The 23,272-nt window shown below is 40.1% G+C and overlaps 1 protein-coding gene across 2 annotated transcripts; it reads left to right on the top strand.

Annotated features, from left to right (window-relative positions):
- The first annotated feature begins 8,014 nt into the window (after positions 1-8,014).
- c1orf174 (chromosome 1 open reading frame 174) lies at positions 8,015-23,228 on the top strand. 2 transcript variants are annotated; one of them, XM_012966726.3, is made up of 5 exons: positions 8,015-8,144; positions 11,317-11,421; positions 14,051-14,479; positions 19,882-20,016; positions 20,759-23,222. In XM_012966726.3, the coding sequence occupies exons 1-4, from the start codon at positions 8,130-8,132 to the stop codon at positions 20,014-20,016; spliced, it is 684 nt and encodes a 227-aa protein (XP_012822180.1). In that variant the 5' UTR covers positions 8,015-8,129; the 3' UTR covers positions 20,759-23,222.
- The last annotated feature ends 44 nt before the right edge of the window (positions 23,229-23,272 follow it).

Raw genomic sequence — 23,272 nt, 5'->3', positions numbered from 1 at the left:
TATAGGGGTTTGTATAAGCCCACAGAGTCCCATTCTGGTTGTTTCTCTATTTCTGCCTTGATAAGGCGTTTCTTAGCTTTTCTCTCTTTTCTGGCCATCTTTTTGCTATTTTCCTCCTTTAGGCAGATAGTGGAGGGTTCTTCTTCTAATTCAACCTTGATGGTCTGTTTGTTATTCTTCTTTCCTTTCTTTGCCACCTTTCTGGTCTTTTTCTTCTTTTTGCTTTGATGTTCCTCTATTTTGCAAAGAGGGGAATCAGGTTCAGTTTTCTGTTCCTCCTTTTTGCAAGTGGTGGAATCATCTTGATTTTCATTGCAGGTCTCAGATCTCTCTTCCTCTAGGCTGTTGGTTGAGAGATTCTGTTCCTTTTCATCTTTGCATTCGGATTCTGTGGTTTCTTCTAGTTCCACAATTGCCGCCTCTTTGGGGCTTTCCTCTATTAAGCAGAGGGTGGAGAGCTCACATACCTGTTCCTCATCTGCGCAGGCACTGAAGTCTGTGCTTCTTTCTTGCTCTGCTTTGCAGGGGACGGGGAGCTCATTTCTCACTTCCTCTGTTATACAGCTGCTTACAGCAGCGTTTAGTTCTACATTATCAGCGCAGGTTTGTGGTTCTTCTTCTAATGTATTTGTTTTTTTACAAAAACAAAGTTTTGAAAAAAATCCAGAAACCTTTCTTGTCTTAGCTTCAGCGTTTTTCACAGCTGATCTTTCATTGTTATCATTAGATGAAGTTTTGCTTCTATTTTGGATGTTACATAGTTTAATAAAAGGTTTAAAGAGTTTTCTGAAACAGAAAAAGCGCCTAGCAGAGGCCATGGTATAACCAAAGTCTAAAGGGGAAAAAGGATAGATTATTAAAATATGTTTATGTAAAAAACAATAAGCACGATGATGTCACAAGACAAAGTATTTAGGAACTGGAGTTAATAATCATAAGTGTAATACAATCTGAATATAAAGTTCAGCTTTTCAAGCAGATTTTATCATTGTAATAATTATAAGACTTTATGATCATTAACTCTATTTCATACAAATAAAAATATATAATGTGAAAGGACTGTTACACTACAATCTTTGCTTTACCATAGTTAAACGAGACTTCTCAACAACAAAAATGTGGCATTTGGGGACCACTATGTATTTATTGCAGCAGTGTCTAATTCTGAAATGCTTCAATACAGCTTTCAATTCAAATTGAAATCAGTTCAACAATAAGATCTTAAAAATGACTTTTCTAACACTTTTATTAATCTCTGCTGGTGTATACAGATTTGCAAACTGTTCATATAAAATAAACATATTGACCCCAACTTGTACTCACCTCTGCCAGTCACCAAGTCTGAATGCAGACTGATCCCACTGTGCCTGTGATGTGTGTAATCTTTCTTGGGTATTGTGATGTCACAATGTCTGTATCATGTCACATGACCAAGCATTGTTGTATTGAAGATAAACATCGTAACGAGTCATATAAATGTTACAGTATTGAAATCTAAAACTGGAATTTCAGTTTTGTAATTGTAATAATTATAAGACTCTTTATGATCTTTAACTGCAATACATACAAATGCAAATAAATTAGGCACACAAATATAAATACCTCTAGTGTAACCAGTGAAATTAGTGAAATATATCGGACAACTGCCATGGATACAAATACAAAATGTATATGGATTGCTATACTGAAGTATATTAAAACAAGACACTGCAATAAAAAGTCATGTTTGGGAAACCTCAAGTAATTTTAGCTGCAGCAACTACTTCTGATATGTGTTAATACAGACTTTCATTCACATTGAAAGTGCTTTTGTTATTATTCATTGATTGAGGTTTATATATATTTTTATACTGTTTATACACATTTGTTAGAATAATCTTTGTTAACACAAGTTAGGTTAGTTTACATAGGCTTGCTCATTTATATAGTAACAATATACTTTCTAATAAATTAGACATAAACATATTTGACCACAACTTGTACTCACCTCTGCCAGTCACCAAGTCTGAGTATAGACTGATCCCACTGTGCCTGTGATGTGTGTAACCCTTCTTGGGTATTGTGATGTCACAATGTCTTTATCATGTCACATGACCAAACATTGTTGTACTGGAGATAAACATCGCAAAGAGTCTGTTTGAAGTCACATGACCAAGCATTATAGTAACAGAGCTAAAGATAATAAGGAGTCCTATAAATGTTACAGTGTCACATAATAAAATTTAATTGATGTAGGAAAAATGTAGGTACAATCTAGGTACATTTGAAACAAAAGGAAAATAGAAACAGATTGCTAATTATGATACATCACTGTCTGATTAATCAAGATACATTGAATATGTTTTCCCAAATAAATGGGTGTTTATGGAGTGTTTTAAAGTTTGGAAAACGTAAAATGTCTATGGTTTGAAAAAAACAGCAGCCTACAAATCTGAGCTACAATACTGTTTTTCCAAAAGCTGCGCCGGAAGTAATAATCCCAATGTTTTGATACTTCTGTTACCAACTTTTTTTACACCTCTCTTGCAAATATTATATTTTAATTATTAACATATTTCTATAGGTCCTTTGGTAGCACAAATGTGCATGTACTCATAAGGTAAAATAAGTTCAATTTCAAACGCAATCGTCATTTTCCCTATAATGCAGGTTTATTTCCAGAATTCTAGCATAGTTGAAGTTGCAAGGAGGTGTTGTGTCTGAAGCAACTGTGTTGCATCTGGTGCAATTGCGAGTCATTCCTCAAAATTAAAGCAACTGCATGCCCATTTTGTCGCAAATTGAACACAATCACTTGACGTCATTTCAAGGGTTGAGCGTGCAATTGGCAGATGCACCCTATTCTTTTGATGTAACTGCGCAGCCATTATTGAGACAAAGTGCAAAGGGAACCCTGGAACTACCTCCTGGTTCAGATGGTGGTAGCGCCACATTTCTCCTGCATCTATAGGGGCAGCAGTACTTCATGCAGGAGAGGAGGCGGGAAGGACTAAGCAGCACTGAGCTGCAAAGAGAGCATTTTGATGCAAGTACCTTTAAATAATGGGGTAACGTGCAACTTACTGTTGGGAAAGCACAATTGCACTTGTGGTTGTAAATGACCCTTCTTCTCGCGCCTTCACAGACACACACACAAAATAGGATAAACAAGATATTATTCTGAGCACATCTCTATAGCTTTTTGTAGCAAGGAATGTTACACTATAACTTGCTATTATATATATCTAGGTTCAGCCTCATTAGAATGGGCTGGGAATAAAATTCAGATTACTTCACAGAACCACGAGTAAGTTTCACATTTTAAATAAGTGAAAATGATGACTAATGCATAGGCAGGAGTATTGCTTGGGAAAGTGCTGAGTAGAACCATGCTTCAGTGGAGTTGGCTGGATTTAAAAGTAAACTGCTGTGTATGCTTGAAGATGAAAGTCAGGGCTTGTTGAGTGGGGACCTTTCTTCAGTTTCACAAAACAATAATTTGTTGAAAAGAGTATTTTTAGTTTGGTGAAGGTGATTATTAATATGGACATTGGTGACACTAAATTGCATTTAATCTTCTTGCTTTAAAAGTTTAATCATACTAGGGTGATGTAATAATCCTTGGTTAAGGATCAGTAACCAATTCAATCCAATGAAATTGTTTAAACAGCAGACCAGCACTAACTGCTGATTGGCTTCTTTTAGTAAAAGCCCATACCTCTTATTATGTCACTGACTTAATGTAATGTAACATCCTGGAAAGCGGGTAAAGTGAGATCCCTTCCTGTCACAGTTATTTTCCAAGTAGAACACATGTTCCATATGACCTTATTTCTCACCTGAGCACCCACTAAAGTGATGGTGTTATAGCTTAATTGTTAGTCGCACATGCATAGATGTTGGGCTAATAATGACAATAGTGGCTCTAACTGTTAACCCAGAAACAAAAAAGGAAAAGGGGGTGGCACTCTAAACATAAAAAAAATGCCAGTTAAAAAGGAAAAATCTTTATTATACACTCATCTCATAAAGCCTTACATGTTTAGTGTCTATCTGACACTTAATCATAGGCAACTTAACCATGAACAGTTGGTTTGTTTAACACCAAAATAAGAAAAAGTAGAAAGGGAAGTTTGAGAACAAACTTCATGTTGGGCCTGATTCACTAAAGGGCGATAAAAATTATTGCACGCTTTTTTGCGTTAAAAAACGCAAAATAATTTGCGCGCGATTCACCATAGTATTATCGCGTGCGAAAGATTGCCATTTTCGCATGGGTTATTTCTCGCGCAAGTTTTAGCGCATGCGTTAATTTTGTCTTTAGCCCATTTTGCTGAATAGTAAAACTTGCGTTAATTAGTACGTAGCGTATTTTCTGGCGAGTGTGATAACTGCCAATCCAATGTTTTGTTGCCAGAATAATTGCAATATTATATTTGTCCCCGTTTAATAAAGTGCCCATAACATATTTGCCATTTATTCTGTGTCTAAAATCTCTAACTTAATTTAAGCCACTTTAGCTAACGACCCCTAAGTATTTGGCTAAATATTCTTAAATGCCCCCCCCCCCATTTTATTATCTCTAACACTTCTTTTTTTTCTTACTTATATTTTTATTGTTTTTTGGGGTTTTTTTTGGCAAATAAACTTTTATTCAGCACCTCTTTAGTACTCTGTGCTCTCCCAGGGCAAAATATCGCCATTTTTATGCTGCCGATTGTCGCGTATTTCATGCGATAGGTTTGTCGCGACAATTAGCGCATGCGAAAATCGCATTGAAATACCGCGCGTAAAAAAGCGCGAGTATGCTTATAGTGAATCGTGCGGAAAAATCACCAAAATTAAGCTGCGGTAAAAATTTTAGCACACAATGAAAAATAGCGCACGTTTTATCGCCCTTTAGTGAATCAGGCCCGTTGTGTTGAAAAACATGAAGTCACTGAATGAAATCTGATTTGTTGTTGGCTCTCCACACTTTTTCTAACCTTGGAACACAGTTATATAGTAAAAACCCCTGTGCAAAGTGTGGGGACCCTGGTTTTAATAGTATCTGAATGGCAGCAATTTAAATTTCCCCACTGAAAGTCAATGAGTGACATCAGATTGGCGATTGCTGGCTCCAATCACTTTTTGTAACCTGGAACTGCAGTTTCCCAGTGACTAGTTCTGCAAAGTTTAGGGGCCCTAGGATTAATAGTTAAAGAATGGCAGCAGTTTAAATTTAAACCAATAAAAGTGAATAGATAATTTGTGATTGACTGTTAGTGGCCCAACCAACTTTTGTTTTTTTTTGAACTGCAGTCCCCCAGTGACCAACTTTGCAAAGTTTGGGGACTCAGGCATAAAAATTGTGGGACTGACAGCATTTTACACTTCACCATTGAAACAAAATAGGTGAAATGTGATTGGGTGTTGGTGGCTCTGCCCACTTTTTCTACCTTTGAACGGCAAATACCCAGTGACTAACTCTGGAAAGTTTAACAAACCTGGAATGAATATTTAAATAATGGCATCAATTTAAATATAAACCAATGAAATTTAATGGGTTGAAATTAATTGGCAGTTGATGGCTCCGCCCACTTTTTCTAATCCTGAATATGTAGTCAGCCAGTGACTGACTGTGCAAAGTTTGGGAACCCTGACATAAATAGTGTGAGTAAGGCAGAATTTTAAGTTTTTTTTTTTAATAAAAAAAAAAATTCAATAGGTGAAGTCTGATTGGCTGTTGTGAGTGGCTTTTTCTTTTTTTCTAACTCTTATTCGCAGTTACCTGGTGACTAGCTCTGCAAAGTTTGGGGACTTTAGTATTAATATTTATAGAATGGCAGCAGTTTAAATTAAAACGTATCAAGGCTATAGGTGAAATCTGATTGGCTGCTGTTGGCCCTGCCCACTTTTCTAAACTTCAAATGTAGTCACCCAGTGCCAAAGAGTGCACAGTTTGGGGACCCTGACATTAATCATGTAGAATGGCAGCAGTTAAAATTTCCCCACTGAAAACAATAAAAGAAATGCGATTGGCTTTCGGCGGCCCCAACCACTTTTTCTAACTAGGTGTATGTAGTCACCCAGTGACTGACAATGCAAAGTTTGGGAACCCTGGCACCTAACCAATAAAATTCAATAGGTGAAATATGATTGCCTGTTGGTGGCTCCGCCCACTTTTTCAAAACTAAAACTGCAGTCCCCCAGTGACCAACTGTAAACAGTTTGGGGACCCTGGTGTTATAACTGTAAGAATGGCAGCAGGTTGGATTTCTACCAAATCAAGTAAAATCTGGCTGTTCACAGCTCCGCCAACTTTTGGGCAACCAACAATCATCATATTTTCATTCAGGCTGATCCCCATGACTACGTCATACAAGGTTGGGGAGTGTAGCCTTAAAGCTGTAACACCAGGGTCCCCAAACTTTTCACAGTTGGTCACTAGAGGACTGCAGTTTTAGTTTTGAGAAGTGGGCGGAGCCACCAACAGCCAGTCAGATTTGATGCCAGGGTTCCCAAACTTTGCACAGTCAGTCACTGGATGACTACGTATTCAAGTCTTTAGAAAAAGTTGGCGGAGCCACAAATAGCTGATCAGATTTTACCTATCGACTTTCAATGGGGAAATCCAACCTGCTGCCATTCTCACAGTATTAACACCAGGGTCCCCAAACATCCAGTACTGTTTCATCAATAAAATCAGAAAATGCAATACAAATATACAAAAAAAAATGAACATCACACTACATTCTTATTTGCCATTGCAAATTCTCTACTCATGTCTTTTGTTTAACATTCCTTGTGTTCCATCTAGAACAGGGGTCGGGAACCTTTTTGGCTGAGAGAGCCATAAACACCACATATTTTAAAATGTAATTCCGGGAGAGCCATACAATGGCCGACGGGAGCTAGGCCGAAGCCAGGGCCTCGATTTGTGGCTGCCTGTGGAGGACAATGCGGTTTCAATCCCCTTTCGGCCGCGGATGCTGAGGGGCAAGGTAGGGTGGGTGTCATCTTTAGCTGTTCAATATGGCTTGTTAGTGGTATAACTAGAGGGCTACCTAGCACAGTTGGCTTCTCTTTGTAGCTCCAACACATATTGGCCACATTGTATTTTCAATTTAAGCGTGAACTGACACGGGTTTCTACTCGAATGTTCCTCTCAGTTCCCTGGGCCCTGGTTCAAGTGCAACCCGGTAAGGATGCCGGATGTGGATGCGATGCGGAGGAGAGCGTGGCCTCCGCTTGGCGGATAGAAGATATGTTCTAAGGCTTAGAACACGTCTTCTATCCGCCAAGTGCGGGCCACGCCCCATGTTTTTTGTTTTTTTTAAAGATTTGGCAGCGAGCCAGATTCAGCCATCAAAAGAGCCACATCTGGCTCCCGAGCCATAGGTTCCCTACCCCTGATCTAGAATCTTCAGGTCACAGCCATGCACTCACCTCTAGAGTGTACATAGCCTCTTACAGGTTTCTCTCAATGAGAGGTGCAGTTGTACGGGCTTTTAAACACATATACTGTAGTCCAATGACTTGAAACTTTTTGGCAAAAGCCAATAGGACTGTGACTTTAGTTTCTCCATATCCTTTTACTGCCAAACTTTCTCTTTAAACCTCTGTAGCTCATTTAAAAGCCAATGAGCTTCTGTCATTTATCATTAAATATAACTTCACATCCAGCCAGGAATATACTTCTGGCAGTCTCCTCAATGGTCAAAGTCTTTCTGTATTGCAATAAAACATCAATTCAACAGACAGCCAAGTATAATATGTTCGTAAACTTCGTCTGTTAAACGATACTAGTTTATTTTAGCCATAAATATATATACTTTTATATTAATATAAAGCAAAATTGCAATGTGTTTTTACAAACAATAAATACAGATTAAAATGAAAGTGCACATATTGACATATTAATCTGCCCCGTTGGGTGGGGAGGCAAGTAACTTGCTCAATCAGTTTGGACCTCAGTCAGCAGCAGGGTTTGCCCATACCCAATATGGCCGCGGAGGGCGTCCCTTGCACTAGTTCTAAGCCTGTGACGTCATACGCAGGCCGGCACAGCCAAATTCGTGACGCTGTTTGATAAAGTTTTGGGCGGCTGCTTCTGGGGAGCGGAGAAAGTTTTTTAGTTTAGACAGGTACCGGGTAAGAGGCCGTTCCACATGAGAAAGAGAAAGGTAAGAAGGGTGTCGCTTTGTGGAAATGTTGCTTACTGTCCCATCTATCTGCATTACGCGATCGGCCGCTCCAGTGTCGTATTTACTAGGCTTGGAGAGGAGGGGGATCAGGGTGGAGACGCGGGATAGCCCTGCTGTTTGCACAAAGGCAATTAAATAAGGCACGTCAAATGGCAATTCCGGTACAGGTTCCGTCCTGATTTTCAGAAACCGTACTGCTGACCGGGGATCATGGACGTTGTAGTTTATCCGGGCTTAGCGGCAACCATGACAGACAACCATTGTTATACTATAATAATTACATCTTTGTGGCTTCCCTTAGGCTTCTTTACTAGCAGAAGCTTAGCAGTCTGAGACATTTAGCTTTTGTTGTTAGTGTCACAGTTACAGGGGCTCTCCAGCCTGCAGCCTATCAGGGGATGCTGGGACTTGTAGTGTAAAATTGCTGTGGGGCTGCACTTTTCCCTCAGAGCTGCTGGGTTACTAAGGGTAACTGTATGTGTGTTTTGTGTAAATGTCACTTGGGCTTTACTTTGGGACTTTCTGACTCTGCTTCTCAAGATGCTGGCTAGTGGCTGAGCTGAGGGCTGATATAGAATTTGTGAGTTGTAGTTGCTTTCTGCAGCAAGATCCTTATGACAAATGGTGGTTCAGTTGTATGTAGGGGCCTCAACTCCCCCTGCTTGTTTCTGTGGCCACTTGTTAAAGACTTAATAAAGAATATGTTATTATTGTCAGGCACTACTATGTACTTGGTGATTTAAAGTGATGGTCACTTAAAGTGGTTCTCAACCCGTGGGTCGGGACCCCTTTGGGCGTCGAACAACCCTTTCACAGGGGTCGCCTAAGACCATCAAAGAACCATTGAAGAACACATTTCTGATGGTCTTAGGAATAATTTTATGGTTGGGGGTCACCACAACATGAGGAACTGTATTAAAGGGTCGCGGCATTAGAAAGGTTGAGAACCACTGACTTAAGCTAAGGACCTTGCAGTCATGGGGGCAAGTACTTTGTATTTCCTCAGTAATAGCATCTGCAACAAATACATGTGCCTGTTATCCAGAATGCTCGTGACCTGGGGTTTTCCAGCTACGGGGTCTTCCTGTAATTTGGATCTCCCTCCTTATTCATACCTTAAGTCTGCTAAGAAATCATTTTAATCATTTAAATAAACCCCAATAGTCTCCAATAAGAATAAGTTGCCTTGAGAAGAAACTTCTGTAACTTCGGAAAATTGCCACATATGCCATCCAACCAGCGATTTACATTCTCTGCGGTGGGATGGCATTTCGGGGAGGTTAGTCGCCCACGACAAGGGAGATTTGTTGCGCGGTGACTAATCTCCCCTTCTGTCATAGCCCTTTCAGATCCTATGCCAGTGTCACATTGAGCACAGATTGCATGGCTAGCAAATCCCCTGTATCCAAGTAGTGTTGGCTTTTAGTAGAATCACAACAGGCAAAAAAAAAAAAGGAAAATCAGACTCTCTGGAATAATTTTCCACTTTTTTAGATTTGGCACAGATTTACATGAAAAGTTAGAAATGTACAATGTAGCCGCAACTTCATTGTACATGAGTCTGTTTGGCAGTTATAGATGGGAACAGCTACAAGAACTGTGAGGTTTTTTTGAACATTGCCCAAGGAATTATTTCTGTTTTGTCTAGATACATTTATTTGTGTAGTAGTTCAGTGGCACTAGATGCATACATTTGTTATTAAGATTTTTTCACTGTCTGGCACTGGCTTTTAAAGCCTAATAGAAATTTAAAGTAATTGTCATTTAATGGGTTCTGATTTTTGTTTGTGTTTAGGTATAGATTGTAAGCTCTACGGGGCAGGGACCTCCATCCTCTTGTGTCTTTGACTCTTAACTTATTGTAACTGTATCTTGTATTTATTGTTATACTTTGTATTTATCTATTATTATCTTAAAACCCCCTGTTTGTATTAATGTATTCTACTGTACAGTGCTGCGTACATAAGTAGCGCTTTATAAATAAAGATATACATACATACAGGTATGCATGTAAGTGACTCTGTGCATCCATTGCACTGTGATAGGCAATAAAAGCATACAGTTGTACAGGTATTAGAACCATTTCAAGGATAAAATGATTGTTAACCTCCCACTAAAATAACTTTCCCCCCATGTCCGACAAAGCTCCAAGATGATGTCGCATAATAGTAAAGATCCATCCAATAATGTATATTAAACACAACTGGAAACAATATTATGTAACATATCTTGTTTCCTTTTAAGATCAAAAGAATGTTCATACATTCACTCTTTTTGTATGCCTCCTATAGCAATATCCCAACACCTACATGAGGTATTAAAAATATACTTTCCATCGCCCACTTCCTTTTGTGTTTTGTTAATTTAGAAGTGATGTGTTATAACCACCTCTTTTCTCTGTAGGCAGTTTTTATAGACATGGAGAAAAATGAATCCGCTCTTATGCACATACCCTTGTAGCTCCATTGACAGGACCGGTGTCAGCCTGTGTGGAGCTACACGGAGCGCATGCCGGCATGAAAATGCGAATGTATGCATTTTTTGTTTCCATATCTTTATGGCACATTCACTTAAGTCCAAAATCAGAGATATGTGTTTTATAAGGCATAAGATGGACTGGATTTTCCCCTTGATTTAAGAATGGTTTGCAGTTCATGCATGCCTTCATAAAGAGCCAGCACTACACATAAGAACTTCTTTCAGATAACCTATTGTTTCTCCTACTCCTATGTAACTGGAGTAGTCCCAAGGCAGACTTGGATTTCTTACTATTGAGCGCTATTCTGATATCTTCTGGAAGCTGCTGGGAGGGGGGTGGTATCACTTCAACTTGCAGCTCAGCAGTAAAGTGTGACTGAAGTTTATCAGAGCACAGATCACATGGTTGTTGCTCTCTAGCAAATGAACACGCCTAACCCCATTTGAAATTTAAAAATTAAATATAAAAAAATCTGTTTACATTTTTGAAAAATTGATTTCAATGCAGGATTCTGCTGGAGAAGCTCTATTAACTGATGTGTTTAGAAAAACATGTTTTGCCATGACAGTATTCCTTTAAGTTAGAAATCATGCCTCTCTGCAAACACAATGAACCATTGGCAAAGTGTTTCCACTAATAGTTTGCCCTGCTCATGTAATGTATTTGATTCAGTTATCAGATGGAGTGCGCTGCTCAGCACGCCAGAAGAATAGGAGTTGCTCGGGTGCCCAGTCCTCAACTGACCATGAAGCTGACACGTATGGACCTAAAAAGAAGGTATGTCTGGTAGAAGCAAATGCAGTAAACTAATTAACAGGCAGTACCATCATGAATTGAAAATGGCCTAAGATACACATAGCATTTACATAGCCTGCATTTTTTTTGAAACGCTGCACTATTTGTAAAGCACTTTTTTTTTATTTAAAAATGCCAGTAGGTTTGGGGTGTAAATATACACCGAAGAATAAGAATAAATTTGTCCGAAAACTCACCAAATGTAGGAGGAGACCCAGGGGCCCCACCCTGAGCCTTCAGCTAGGGGAATGCAATCAACCATAAAAAAGCAGGTACTTAATAAGCAGTCCTCCAGGCAGACTTGTTAAGTCAAGTGGATTTATTGAAGTACCAAGGACAGAGGTATCCTTACACATTTCATGTTTTCATAATAATTAAGAGCACCTGGCCTTCATAAGCAAGGGTGGCTCTGCCATAGATAACACTGTACTTTACCTGTCAAATTCCACACACCTTTAAATCAAGTAAGTCAGGTTTCCTATATGTTCTCCTTTTCTGCCACTTGTTTCATTACCCATGGCTTCTGTGTGCAGTGCCATTAGTGCTACCCTTTTTTAACCATTAGAATTCCAGAGGTGGTAGTGCTCCTGCAGTAGTGAACTGGTTAAAAAAAACCATACATGGACAGACAATGGCTTCTAGCTTGCCCGAGTCTCCAGCCTGTTGGTCTGTGCATGGATCTAAACTGATGCCAATAATTCAAGTGCAACATTTCAGTATGGCAGGCCTGTAGAACAATAAAATAATAGGACAGGTATTTGCGATCATTCTCTGCCAAAGTGAGAGACAGGATCACTTCTGCTAGTGACATTTAAAAACTTTCCATAACTTTGCTCCATAATTTGTTTTGTTGAAATCAGCAAATTACTACAGGTGTATTGAGTGGTGCAATGTAATGGCATTATTTTCAGCGCTGGGTTTTTGCGGTTTAAAACATTTCACACATTTATAACTATGCCTCTTAGACATCTACACTGAAATTTTGATGGATTATTAATTACAAGATTGCCCATGTCACTCTTTATCGGTAGTAGAATAACAGCAAATACAATTGGGTGCTGTGGGGATAGCCATGTTCTCCACATCCTGGTCTCTCCACAGGTTTGAACATGAGTTGTGCTTTCCTGCTTGCATTCAAGTTAGGTCTATAAAAAATGAATAACAAAGATCTGATTTGCAGATCTGGTTGCAGTGTAGTTATCAAATGAAGTGCCATTACAAATACAGATTCTGTATAATTATCTGGTATTTTAGACTTGCATGTAGTCAATTAAAGCAGGTTGAACCAGCATATTCGCATTTGAGCAAGTTGCTAGGAGCATGTATTGGCACAAGTCTTCAATGTATACAATTTTGCACTTGTGTCAATGATTTCAGTTCTTTTTAATCGTTTCTGCTTGTGGTATATGTACCGTATATACTTGAGTATAAGCCAATCTGAATATAAGCCGAGGTACCTAATTTTACCTAAGAAAACTGGGAAAACGTATTGACTTGAGTATAAGCCTAGGGTTTTGTGCGCAACGGATGCCAGACACATCCGTTGCCAGATGCCAGGTTTTATTGAATGTTTCCTAAAGATTTGTGGAGGATTTTATTAACTTCCTTTACCAGCAGCACTGTTTATTTTATACCTAGGGATATATTACTTTAAACCACAGAGCCAACGTTGATTTGCAGTTCCTAGTGACTAGATAGCGGCACTCGTCCACCCCCCCCCCCCCAATTCGGAGCAACACTTTCACTATTTCCCAGATTTTGTTGTCAGCCTTTTTACAGTGACGTTCTGTCAGACCTCCCTCATACATTATATATTTGTATCTCAAATAGCTCTCTTCATCATCACTTAAAACTTCCTGCATTTTGAAAACAACTTAGCATCCATCCCCCTGTCAGACTGTACCTGCAGACTGTACCGCGCTCACTGATCAGCAGCACCAACGCCATGGGGGGGGGGGGGGTTGCACGCACATCACTTCACTCCTCTGTCTAAGTATTCTGGCATCCTTTCCCCCCGTCAGACTGCACTTACAGATCAGCAGCGCCAACTTTGATTTACAGGTCCATAGAGAATAGATAGCGGCATTGCGTCACTCCTCCGTGCGTGCGCGCGAGCGCCGCATCGCGTCACTCCTCCATGTGTGCTGAATACTTAGACGGAGGAGTGAAGTGATGGACGGACGGACGATTGCCGCTATCTATTCTCTATGGACCTGTAAATCAAAGTTCGCGCTGTTGAGCTGTAAGCGCAGTACAGTCTGATGGGGGAGAAGGATGCCGGAATACTTAGACGGAGGAGTGAAGCGATGCGCGCGCAAACCCCCCCCCCCCCCCCCGGATGGACGGACGAACGAACGAGTGCCGCCATCTATTCTCTGTGGACCTCCTGTAAATCAACGTTGGCGCTGCTGATCTGTAAGCGCGGTACAGTCTGACAGGGGGGGGGGAAGGATGCCGGACACTTGATTTCAAATCAATATACTCGAGTATAAGCCGAGGGGGACTTTTTCAGCACATTTTTGATGTTGAAAAACTCTGCTTATACTCGAGTATATACGGTATATACTTATGCATATAAATGTTTTTAAATATCCCCACTTTCTCTTTGCAGGCAGCTTCCAGCAATAACACAGAGAAAGAGTCTTCAAAAAAGTTGAGAAAGGATGAAAAGGGTCCAGTGGAAGCTGATGAAAACGAACTATTAAACAAAATCGATAATGCAGCTTCCAATGAAAGCAGCAATGTAAATGATTCACAGCAGTCTGAGAAAAGTATAACAAATACAAAAGATAATGGCACAAGGTGCTCAAAATTAAGGGCAAATACACGCCTTCCCTCATCCCCAGTTTCTGATCTGAATGAAGTTTCATGTAACGGCTTAACAGATGACAGTGGGGATGGAACAGGGTTTATTCACAAAACATGCTCTGAGCCCTCTAAATTAAGAGAGATTTATCTGAATGGCAGTCCGTTTGTGGATGAAGACAGCAATCAGCCAATGCCACTGGGGCTCTTCTTTGAAAATGCTGATCTTATGCAGGTGGGTTTTCCTTGATATCCATCCTAATATATATTAATATTGGATCAAAGCATCTGTGCCACAGTGTTCCCTCTAAGCTGTTTGCTTGTGCACCTGCACACAAATATTGAGTCCAGTGCACAAAACAAATTGTGGTGTGCACAAGAAAATCGACATGCACTTTGTTTTCTTGACAAGTGCACATTTCATCCCTTAAGGAGCTCACTTACAATAAGAAGTGAATGGGTTTAAAGATTTGGTGGGTAGCAGAATGTATGAATGGGAGGAAATGAAAGTAAAAAAAAGATGGTTGCAGAGTAAAATATAGAGAGAAAGCTGATCCGGAAACAGTATTACAGGGGAGAGACTATGTGAAATTGTTAAGTAAGGATGAGGGTGAGGAAAGTGCAATCTGTAGAAATAGAATAGATATTGATTTAGTATAGCAGAAAAGAAAGTTGATGACAAGTTTTTGCGGGGTTATTGTACTGTGGGTAAACATGGGCGTTATGTGAAGTTCAGATGCATTTGAGGCTAATATTACTAGGTGGTTATATATAATATATAGTATAAAAAAAGACCAGCAACTCTGGGATTTCTTGTGAAAAATCAAAACATATATTCAAAACAGCATAAACAGCCGACGTAACGTTTCGTTCCCCATCGGGACCTTTCTCAGGGCCCTGAGAAAGGTCCCGATGGGGACCGAAACGTTACTTCAGCTGTTTATGCTGTTTTGAATATATGTTTTGATTTTTCACAAGAAATCCCGGAGTTGCTGGTGGGAGTGGGTCACTCTGCAGAGGGAAGCACATATACTGTCATCCTCTCTTTCATGTAGCCCCTTTACTTGGAATGGCGTCAACCAGTTTGGAGCTACACTTAGTGGATATTGGCTGAGAAAGCTAAAGCAGGGATCCTCAACCATTTTTGCTTGTGGGCCATATTCCGATATAAAAAGTGTTAGTGAGCCTCAAAAGCATGAAAAAAGTTCTGTGGGAATGCCAAATAAGGGCTGTGATTGGTTATTTGGTAACACCATGTCAATTCTATCCAGCATGTGGCATCCTTGCAGCAGGATCTTGACAATCTGGGAGGCTAAGTGGCAGATAAGATTTAATGTGGATAATGTAAGCTCATGCACCGGGGATGTAAAAATATGCAAGCCACTTATATTCTTCATGGGACTGCACTAGGCAAATCCATAATGGAAAATGACCTTGGAGTCCTTATAGATAATAAATTGGTTGTAGCAAGCAATGCCAGGCAGCAGCTGCAAAGGCAAACAGGGTTTTGAGCTGTATTAAAAGGGGTATAGATTGCGGGAGGAGGGGTTATTCTTTCCCTTTTCAGAGCACTGGTAAGGCCCCATCTAGAATATGCCTTTCAGTTTTGGTGTCCAGTGCTCAAACGGACATTATTATATTAGAGAGGGTCCAGAGAAGGGCAACTAAGCTGGTAAAGGGTATAGAATGTCTCAGTTATGAAGAAAGACTAGCCAAGTTAGGTGTGTTTACACTGGAGAAGAGGTGACATGATAACTATGTATACATATATAAAGGGATCATAATATAACCTCTCTAATTTACCAATACGTCCTTCCAACTGACATGAGGGCACCCACTCTATTTATAAGAAGGGAGGTTCCGTTTAATATTCAGAGGATTTTTTACTGTGAGTTGTGTAGTTGTGGAATTCCCTCCCTGAACCAGTCATGCTGGCTGGTATATTATATAGCTTTAAGAAAGGGTTGGATGGCTTTTTAGCAAGTGAGGGAATACAGGGTTATGGGAGATAGCTCTCAGTACAAGTTGATCCAGGGACTGGTCCGATTGCCATCTTGGAGTCAGGAAGGAATTTTTTCCCCACTGCGGCAAATTAGAGAGGCTTCAGATGGGGTTTTTTTTGTCTTCCTCTGGATTAACTAGAAGTTACGCAGGTTATATATAGGCATTATGGTTGAACTTGATTGACATACGTCTTTTTTCAACCTAACTTACTATGTTACGATGTGGACTGTTAAGGTCCCCATACACCATAAGATCCGCTCGTTTGGCGATGTCGCCAAGCGAGCGGATCTTCTCCCGATATCCCCCACCTACAGGTGGGCGATATCGGGAGAATCCAGGGTAATTATAACGCCGGGTATAGGAAAAGTCGGTCCGGGGACCGCATCGGCTTGTTTTCCTATACCCGGCGTATAGATCCGACTAGATTTTCTAACCTGCCCGATCGAGATCTGCCTGATTTCAGGCCAGATATCGGTTAGCAGTGTCCATACACAGGCCTGTGTATGGGGACCTTTAGGCTGCAAGATACTCTTGATTGGAGTAAAACTGTGTCTCTGTCCTTTCAAAAACAAAAAAAAAGCCAACTATTTTGAGGTCATTGGGAGCAACATCAGAGGGGGTGGTGAGCAAAATGTTGCTCACGAATAGCTCGTTAGGGATCACTGCTCTAAAGTATGAATTTTTGCACCCAAAATCGGCTCAGTGTAGCTTTACACAGTCCAATGCTGTGCCTATCATTGGCAGTTAATCATTGAACCAAGTTGTTAAAGGACAACTGAAGAACACAAGAAAGTTAATCTCTCTTTTGAACTGTGTTGCTGTTTTTCCAACAACCAGCAGCCCCATGCTACATTAGAGTCTTCTCAGCAGCCCTCCTTCTTATCCTTATCCTGAACTTAGCCTTGGTGTGCAACTGTCCGTATTCCTTTTTGAGCTGGCAGTGACAATCAAGGCAGCAAACAACTGTAAAGAACTAAGTCGGCAAAATTATCTTCAAGAGACAGGGTCTTTGTTGGCAGCAATCATATACAAAATACAAGAATTCAGCAGGCACTCCAGCTTAAAAGTTATCTAGCAGAAATCAGAACAATTGTTATATGGCATCACCTACCACTTGCGCTTTAGGACAGGATAGTACAGGTATAGGACCCATTATCCAGAATGCTCAGGACCAAGGGTATTCCGGATAAGGGGTCTTTCCGTAATTTGGATCTCCATACCTTAAGTCTACTAAATATCAATAAAACATTAATTAAACCCAATAGGATTGTTTTGCATCCAATAAGGATTATTTATATCTTAGTTGGGATCAATTACAAGGTACAGTTTTATTACAAAAAAAGGAAATTAGTTTTAAAATTCTGAATTACTTAATTAAAATGGAGTCTATGGGAGATGGGCTTTCTGAAATTCGGAGCTTTCTGGATAACTGGTTTCCATATAAGGGATCCAATACCTGTACTCCTTAAGGTCATTTTTCTTATACTTTTTTTCATAACCATATATACTTACATACACAATAGATGCAGAAATTTGATAAAATGCCACCCTTGTCTGGAGCAGCAAAAACCAGAATAGCAAGGAAAACATTATATTTGCCACTTGTTGAAGGGTTGGCTAGCACTACCTAGCTACCTTCTAGCATCCAGTGGTGGCTAGTATTCAATGCTGAAAAGGGACCATGCAAAACACCCACTTTCGTGTTTAATAGACATGCAGCAAAAGGAGGGATCTTGCTAATAGATGCAGCCCAAAGAGCTTGGCTGGCGGTCTTACAAAAACTTTTCCCTTATTCCCTGATCTCCCACTATGGAGAAGTACCAGCTTAATCCACTTAATTTACCTCTCAGGCTTTTTGGTTTGATATCTGATTGGTAGCACTTTCCTTATTTCAAGTAGCTTAATATTTTTCACACTACAGAATCCTGAAAATCATAACCCAGTTTACTGTGGATTGCATAAGAGGTTTAGTATGCTGTGGGCTCCCATAGAGAAAAGTACCTAGCAACTAAACTTGTTGTTCTCTATAGTGAATTGAGTATAGAAGTGGTGGGAGCAGAGTTAGGCAATGCATCCAACCAAAATGGAGAAATTCAATCTAGTCATGCAGCGTTTTCCCCATTCCTTGTCCTGTAAGGCAGTGCTGTCCAACTGGTGGCCCGCGACCCCCCTCTGTGTGGCCCCCCACCTGTCTGGCTGCTTTGATGGCTTACCTTTGAGTAAGCATTAAATGGTATCAGTACTGAGATTAACTGCCCCCCCCCTGCATGGTTCTCACCTCAGATTCAGGCTGTAATCCCTCTGTATTGTTTAAAAATGTAATCCCCTGTGTTTTTCACACCTTTTAATACCTGCATTGTTCACCCCCTGCAGTGTTCACACCTCAGGCTCAGACTGTAATCACTCCCATTGTTCACTTCTACACACCTCAGACATAGGTACTGTAGGCAGAGTATGGCACATACAGCCAGCATAGGGCAGGTAGAGTATGGCACACACAGGCAGCATAGGTCAGGGAGGGTATGGCACACACAGTCAGGGTAGGGCAGGCAGAGTATGGCACACACAGGCAGGGTAGGGCAGGCAGAGTATGGCACACAGAGGCAGCATAGGGAAGGCAGAGTATGGCACACACAGGCAGGGTAGGACAGGCAGAGTATTGCAGCCCTATGCTGCTTGTGGGAGGTGAACCTGGCAGGGGTCTGTTGTGGGAGTTTGTTAGCAGTTGGAAATAGCCATTAAATGGTCCCAAAGGTGTGTAATTATGTACTGGGGGTTGCTCTGCTATCCACAGGGGAGGAGGAGGCATATGGAATTTAAGGGTATATCTTAATATGACATAATTCTTTCACATATGAATGATGGTTGATATCCCCACAGTAAGGACCAAGCATTTGGGATTTTGCTGTGCTACCACCATTGTCATAAAATAGTTGTGGTTTGAAGTGGGTGTGGTTTCAAAAAGGGGAGTGATCAAAACTGGCTTCCATTAGTGGCCCTCCACCATGTATGCTAGAGAAATTCCGGCCCTCGGCACCGTAGAAGTTGGACAGCACTGCTGTAAGGTTTTAGAATACATACACATCATAAGGGCTAGTTTGAATCCCACATCCACTGTTGGAAGATTAGTTTATATAATAGTAGACAAGTATGTTTCTTATGCAGAGAAGATACATAAAAACACATTAACAGGGCGCTTATCTCCACACTGCCTCAAAATTATTACAGTCTCTCTCACAGCTAAAAATGTAATCTTTGTTACTAGCCCACCACAAGGTTAGCATTCTGTCACTCAAGGTTCAGAGAGAACTTCTCTCTGTCAGGCCAAACAGCCTACTTCAAAATCTGCTTAACTGCTGCACTTTCCTAAACACTGCCTTCCTACAGGCACAGTCGCAGGCCCCTTGGTCCTCTGTCAGGGTTCCTCTCTTAACCCTACCGCCGTGAGGCACCCCCTTGCAGCCTATATCTGCACCTTTGAAAGCATACTTTCCTGTACATTTTTATGCCAGACCAAAGTGTTATCCAAACACACAGTCACAGACTATATTTTTTAATATTTAATTTAAAATTTCTGGCCATTGTGGCTATTTCTTTTTACATATGTATGCATGTTTGTGAATTTTCATTTAGGACCTGCCACCAGCTGTGCCTTCTTGTGCTTCAATGAGCAGGAGAGAGCTTAGAAACCTGCATTTTAGAGCAAAGGAAGAGGATGAGGATGATGATGACTATGTTGATGGCTTGGCTAACGAAGGAAATATTTAAGTAAGGTATGGGTTTTGTTGAGAATACATTTTTAAATGGTAGAGTGAATTGTTTGCTATGTAAACATTGTAATGTAGAAATAAAAAGTACACCACAAAAATCATGACAGAATAGCTTTATAGGAAAGGTCTATGTAAATACAACCTATAAGCACTTAAAGAACTGCTGTTCTCAGTTTTTTTCCCTTCACACCACTTTTCTTTCCTTCTATTCTGCATACATGTTCTTCGATATCAGACTTCCTTCTCTCTGAAAAATCCTTCAGGGCACGGCACAAGCCTGCGCAGTTTGCTCTACTCTCCCCCTTCCCTCTCTGCTATAATTTGAACTGAGAGCTGTTTCTTTTCCTGCCTGCGCTGTCTGGAAGTAACTTTATAACAAGCTACAATGACAGCTGCTATCTTAAACAGAGTGCCGCAATTTTCCTTCGCTACCACAGGTGACTGATCTCCCCGAAATACAGATTGTCACCAGAAAGGAAATCAATGCTGACCATACATGGGCCATTATTGGCTGTTGACTTCTATGGCTGGCTCCTCTGTGGGGCTATTACAACTTTTTCCCCCAACAAATAATCTGGCTGTTGTGATTTTCTCACAACAGGACCTTTGTGTGATCTGATGATTGGTCCAGAGGTTAGATGTTTGGGTTAGCTTGGTGTATGGTATATGTGAAAGTTCTTGCAACTGTCCTTAAAACATCTTAATGCAATTATAATGATCATTTTCTTTTTCTGCTATAGGTTTATGCAGAGCCAGGCTGAATGCTGGTGGGGAGTGCAGAAGTATCAATAATTGTCCCAAATTAAGTGTTTTAACTGCAGACTCATGTAAGAAGACATGAAGAACGATGTTGATTCATTAAAGAGTCTTTTAATATTAACATAATATTTTATATTAAACTCAAAATGAGCTAGGCTATTGCAGCCTAATATTTTCCCTCCTTTGAATCAAGACACTCCCTAACTCAACCCAACAACTTGCAATGGTTTGTTTTTACAAGGTATTTGGCTGGAGTTGTACAAACCAAAGTTTTTGGAGCTGGGGAGGGATCTGTGGCATTTTGAAGGATAGTAATATACCTTTATTAGGGTAAGTGTACTTCTATTGCAAGTGGTTCTTACATATGCATTAGAATTTAAGCCTAACTTTTTTTTTTTTTACTATAAACATACAGTGTTGAATTAATATGAAAAAAGGTCCCCATACATGTTGAGATTCGCTCTCTTGGCGACCTACGGGTGGGCGATATCGGGGAGCGTGTAGGTAAAAAAAAAATAATTTGATCGTTTGGCCCTGGGGTCAAACAATCGAATTATATTGGCGGCAATGGGGCAGTCGGTTCGGGGACCGCATCAACGAGCCAATGCGGTCCCGATCCGACTGAATTTTCTAACCTGGCCGATCGATATCTGGGCAATTTTAGGCCAGATATTGGTCGGACAGGCCCCTCGTTTCTGCCCCTACATGGGCCGATAAGCTGCCAAATCGGTCCAAGGGACCGATATCGGCAGCTACTATCGGCCCGTGTATGGGGACCTTTACTTGTGTAAATTATGTTTTCAGGAAATAATTTGACGTTAAAAAAAAAAAAAAAAAAAAAGAAGCTTTATTCTGAACTGACACCAAATAAGACTGTTGGACATTGACGCAAAAGTTACATTTTGGACAGCTCTGTAGAAACAGTGGTGCCATATTAGCGTATCAAACATGAACACAAGTAACATAGCAACTGCATGAACAGTGTTTGTATATAATTCCTTTTCTTTTTATAATACACTAGAATATAAGTGCAATTATTCTCACTTGTATAATAATAACCAAAGATATACAGACTTGCTTGAGTACTGAAGGAGGTTTAGTTAAGCAAGGAATAGGAGCTACAGTTGAAATTTTCCAAATGTAATTGATTTCAACATTTCTAAAAGAAATCATACATTCTTAAAAATGGCTTTACAAAATTCAGGAACCCAGAAGCTAGTATTTCAATAGTGCTGGGACAAACAGGGCATATTTTCATCATCTAAAATGTAAAATATTAAAACGCTGATTGCTAATTGCGTTAATTGGAAAGCATTTAAAAGTGCCTGGAAATCTTCTGTGCGCCATTGGCCTTAAGATGAACGAAAGTCATTTAGAAATGTCATGTAGAAATTTTTCTTTATTGGCAGTTTGCAATTGGTTTTTATTTGTGGTCAGTAATTTAGTTTTTTTGTTCAGCAGGTCTCCAGTTTTGAATTTCAGCAGCTATCGTTGCTAGGGTCTTGTTTACCTTAGCAACCAGGAAGTGGTCTGAATAGGAGGAGGCCAGAATAGATAAAAAGTAACAGTAACCATAAAATTGTAAGTTTACAAAGCAGTAGGTTTTTTTTTTTTGTTGCTGCCAGATTCAGTGACTCAATCTGAAAGCTGGAAAGATGTAGAAGAGAATGGCAAATAATTCAATAACTATAAAAAAAAAAATAATGAAGACCAGTTGCAAGTTTCTAGGAATAGGACATTCTATGACATGTTAAAAGTTAACGTAAAGGTGAATCACCCATTTATGTTAACCTGAGATCTCTCTACTCCCTTCCAAACCACAGTACTGTTTGTCCTACCTGTTCCCAAACGGCAGAGAAGCACAGCGGGGCCTTAAGGGCATAGAGATCATTTGAAGTGAAGATTGAGCGGCACGAGATGGAGCACACCACCCCTGCTTTGCTGCTCTGTTGCTTGGGGATAGGTAGGGCACAGTATGGAAGATTCCATTCTTACATGACTTCCTCCAGTTTTGATTTTTGTAATCGTATTAACTGTATTCTATTATCTATCTACACAATTAGATATAATAATATCCTGATAAATGCAGAGAGTATGGGGGACTCCTTTCCCAGTCTTAAAATACACTGGAATATAAGGGGAGCGAATAGTAAGATTTATAGCACAATAATAATGTTTGCTGATGAAAATTATAAACATGCACAAATTTGTTGATGAAGGATCCGTCCTGTGTACTGACAAATAAGTCAGGTATCTTGTAATTGGTATAAAAGGGTGTTTTTGTTGAATACTGTATCAGTGGTTAGGACATGCCCTACATTGCTGGTACAGTTCATTTCTTGTAGAGGCCCAAAGGGCACATATAATTTATGTTACTATGGAAATTGACAACACGCTTTGTGACCAAAATAAATATTGTGTGTTCTGCACGTGTTTGTTACATTATTTTGATACTTGGCTTGGTGTGTTTTATTACATTATTGTAGTGTACGTTA

Source organism: Xenopus tropicalis, chromosome 7 (assembly GCF_000004195.4).
Source record: "Xenopus tropicalis strain Nigerian chromosome 7, UCB_Xtro_10.0, whole genome shotgun sequence".
Lineage (NCBI taxonomy): Eukaryota > Metazoa > Chordata > Amphibia > Anura > Pipidae > Xenopus > Xenopus tropicalis.
Note: the sequence above shows the minus strand (reverse complement) of the source record. Positions and strands in the feature narration are given on the sequence as shown.

Coding starts and splice junctions, on each gene's coding strand:
- c1orf174 (XM_012966726.3), top strand. Junction 11,422..14,050: donor CGTATGGACCTAAAAAGAAG/GTATGTCTGGTA, acceptor TTCTCTTTGCAG/GCAGCTTCCAGCAATAACAC. Junction 14,480..19,881: donor AAAATGCTGATCTTATGCAG/GTGGGTTTTCCT, acceptor ATTTTCATTTAG/GACCTGCCACCAGCTGTGCC.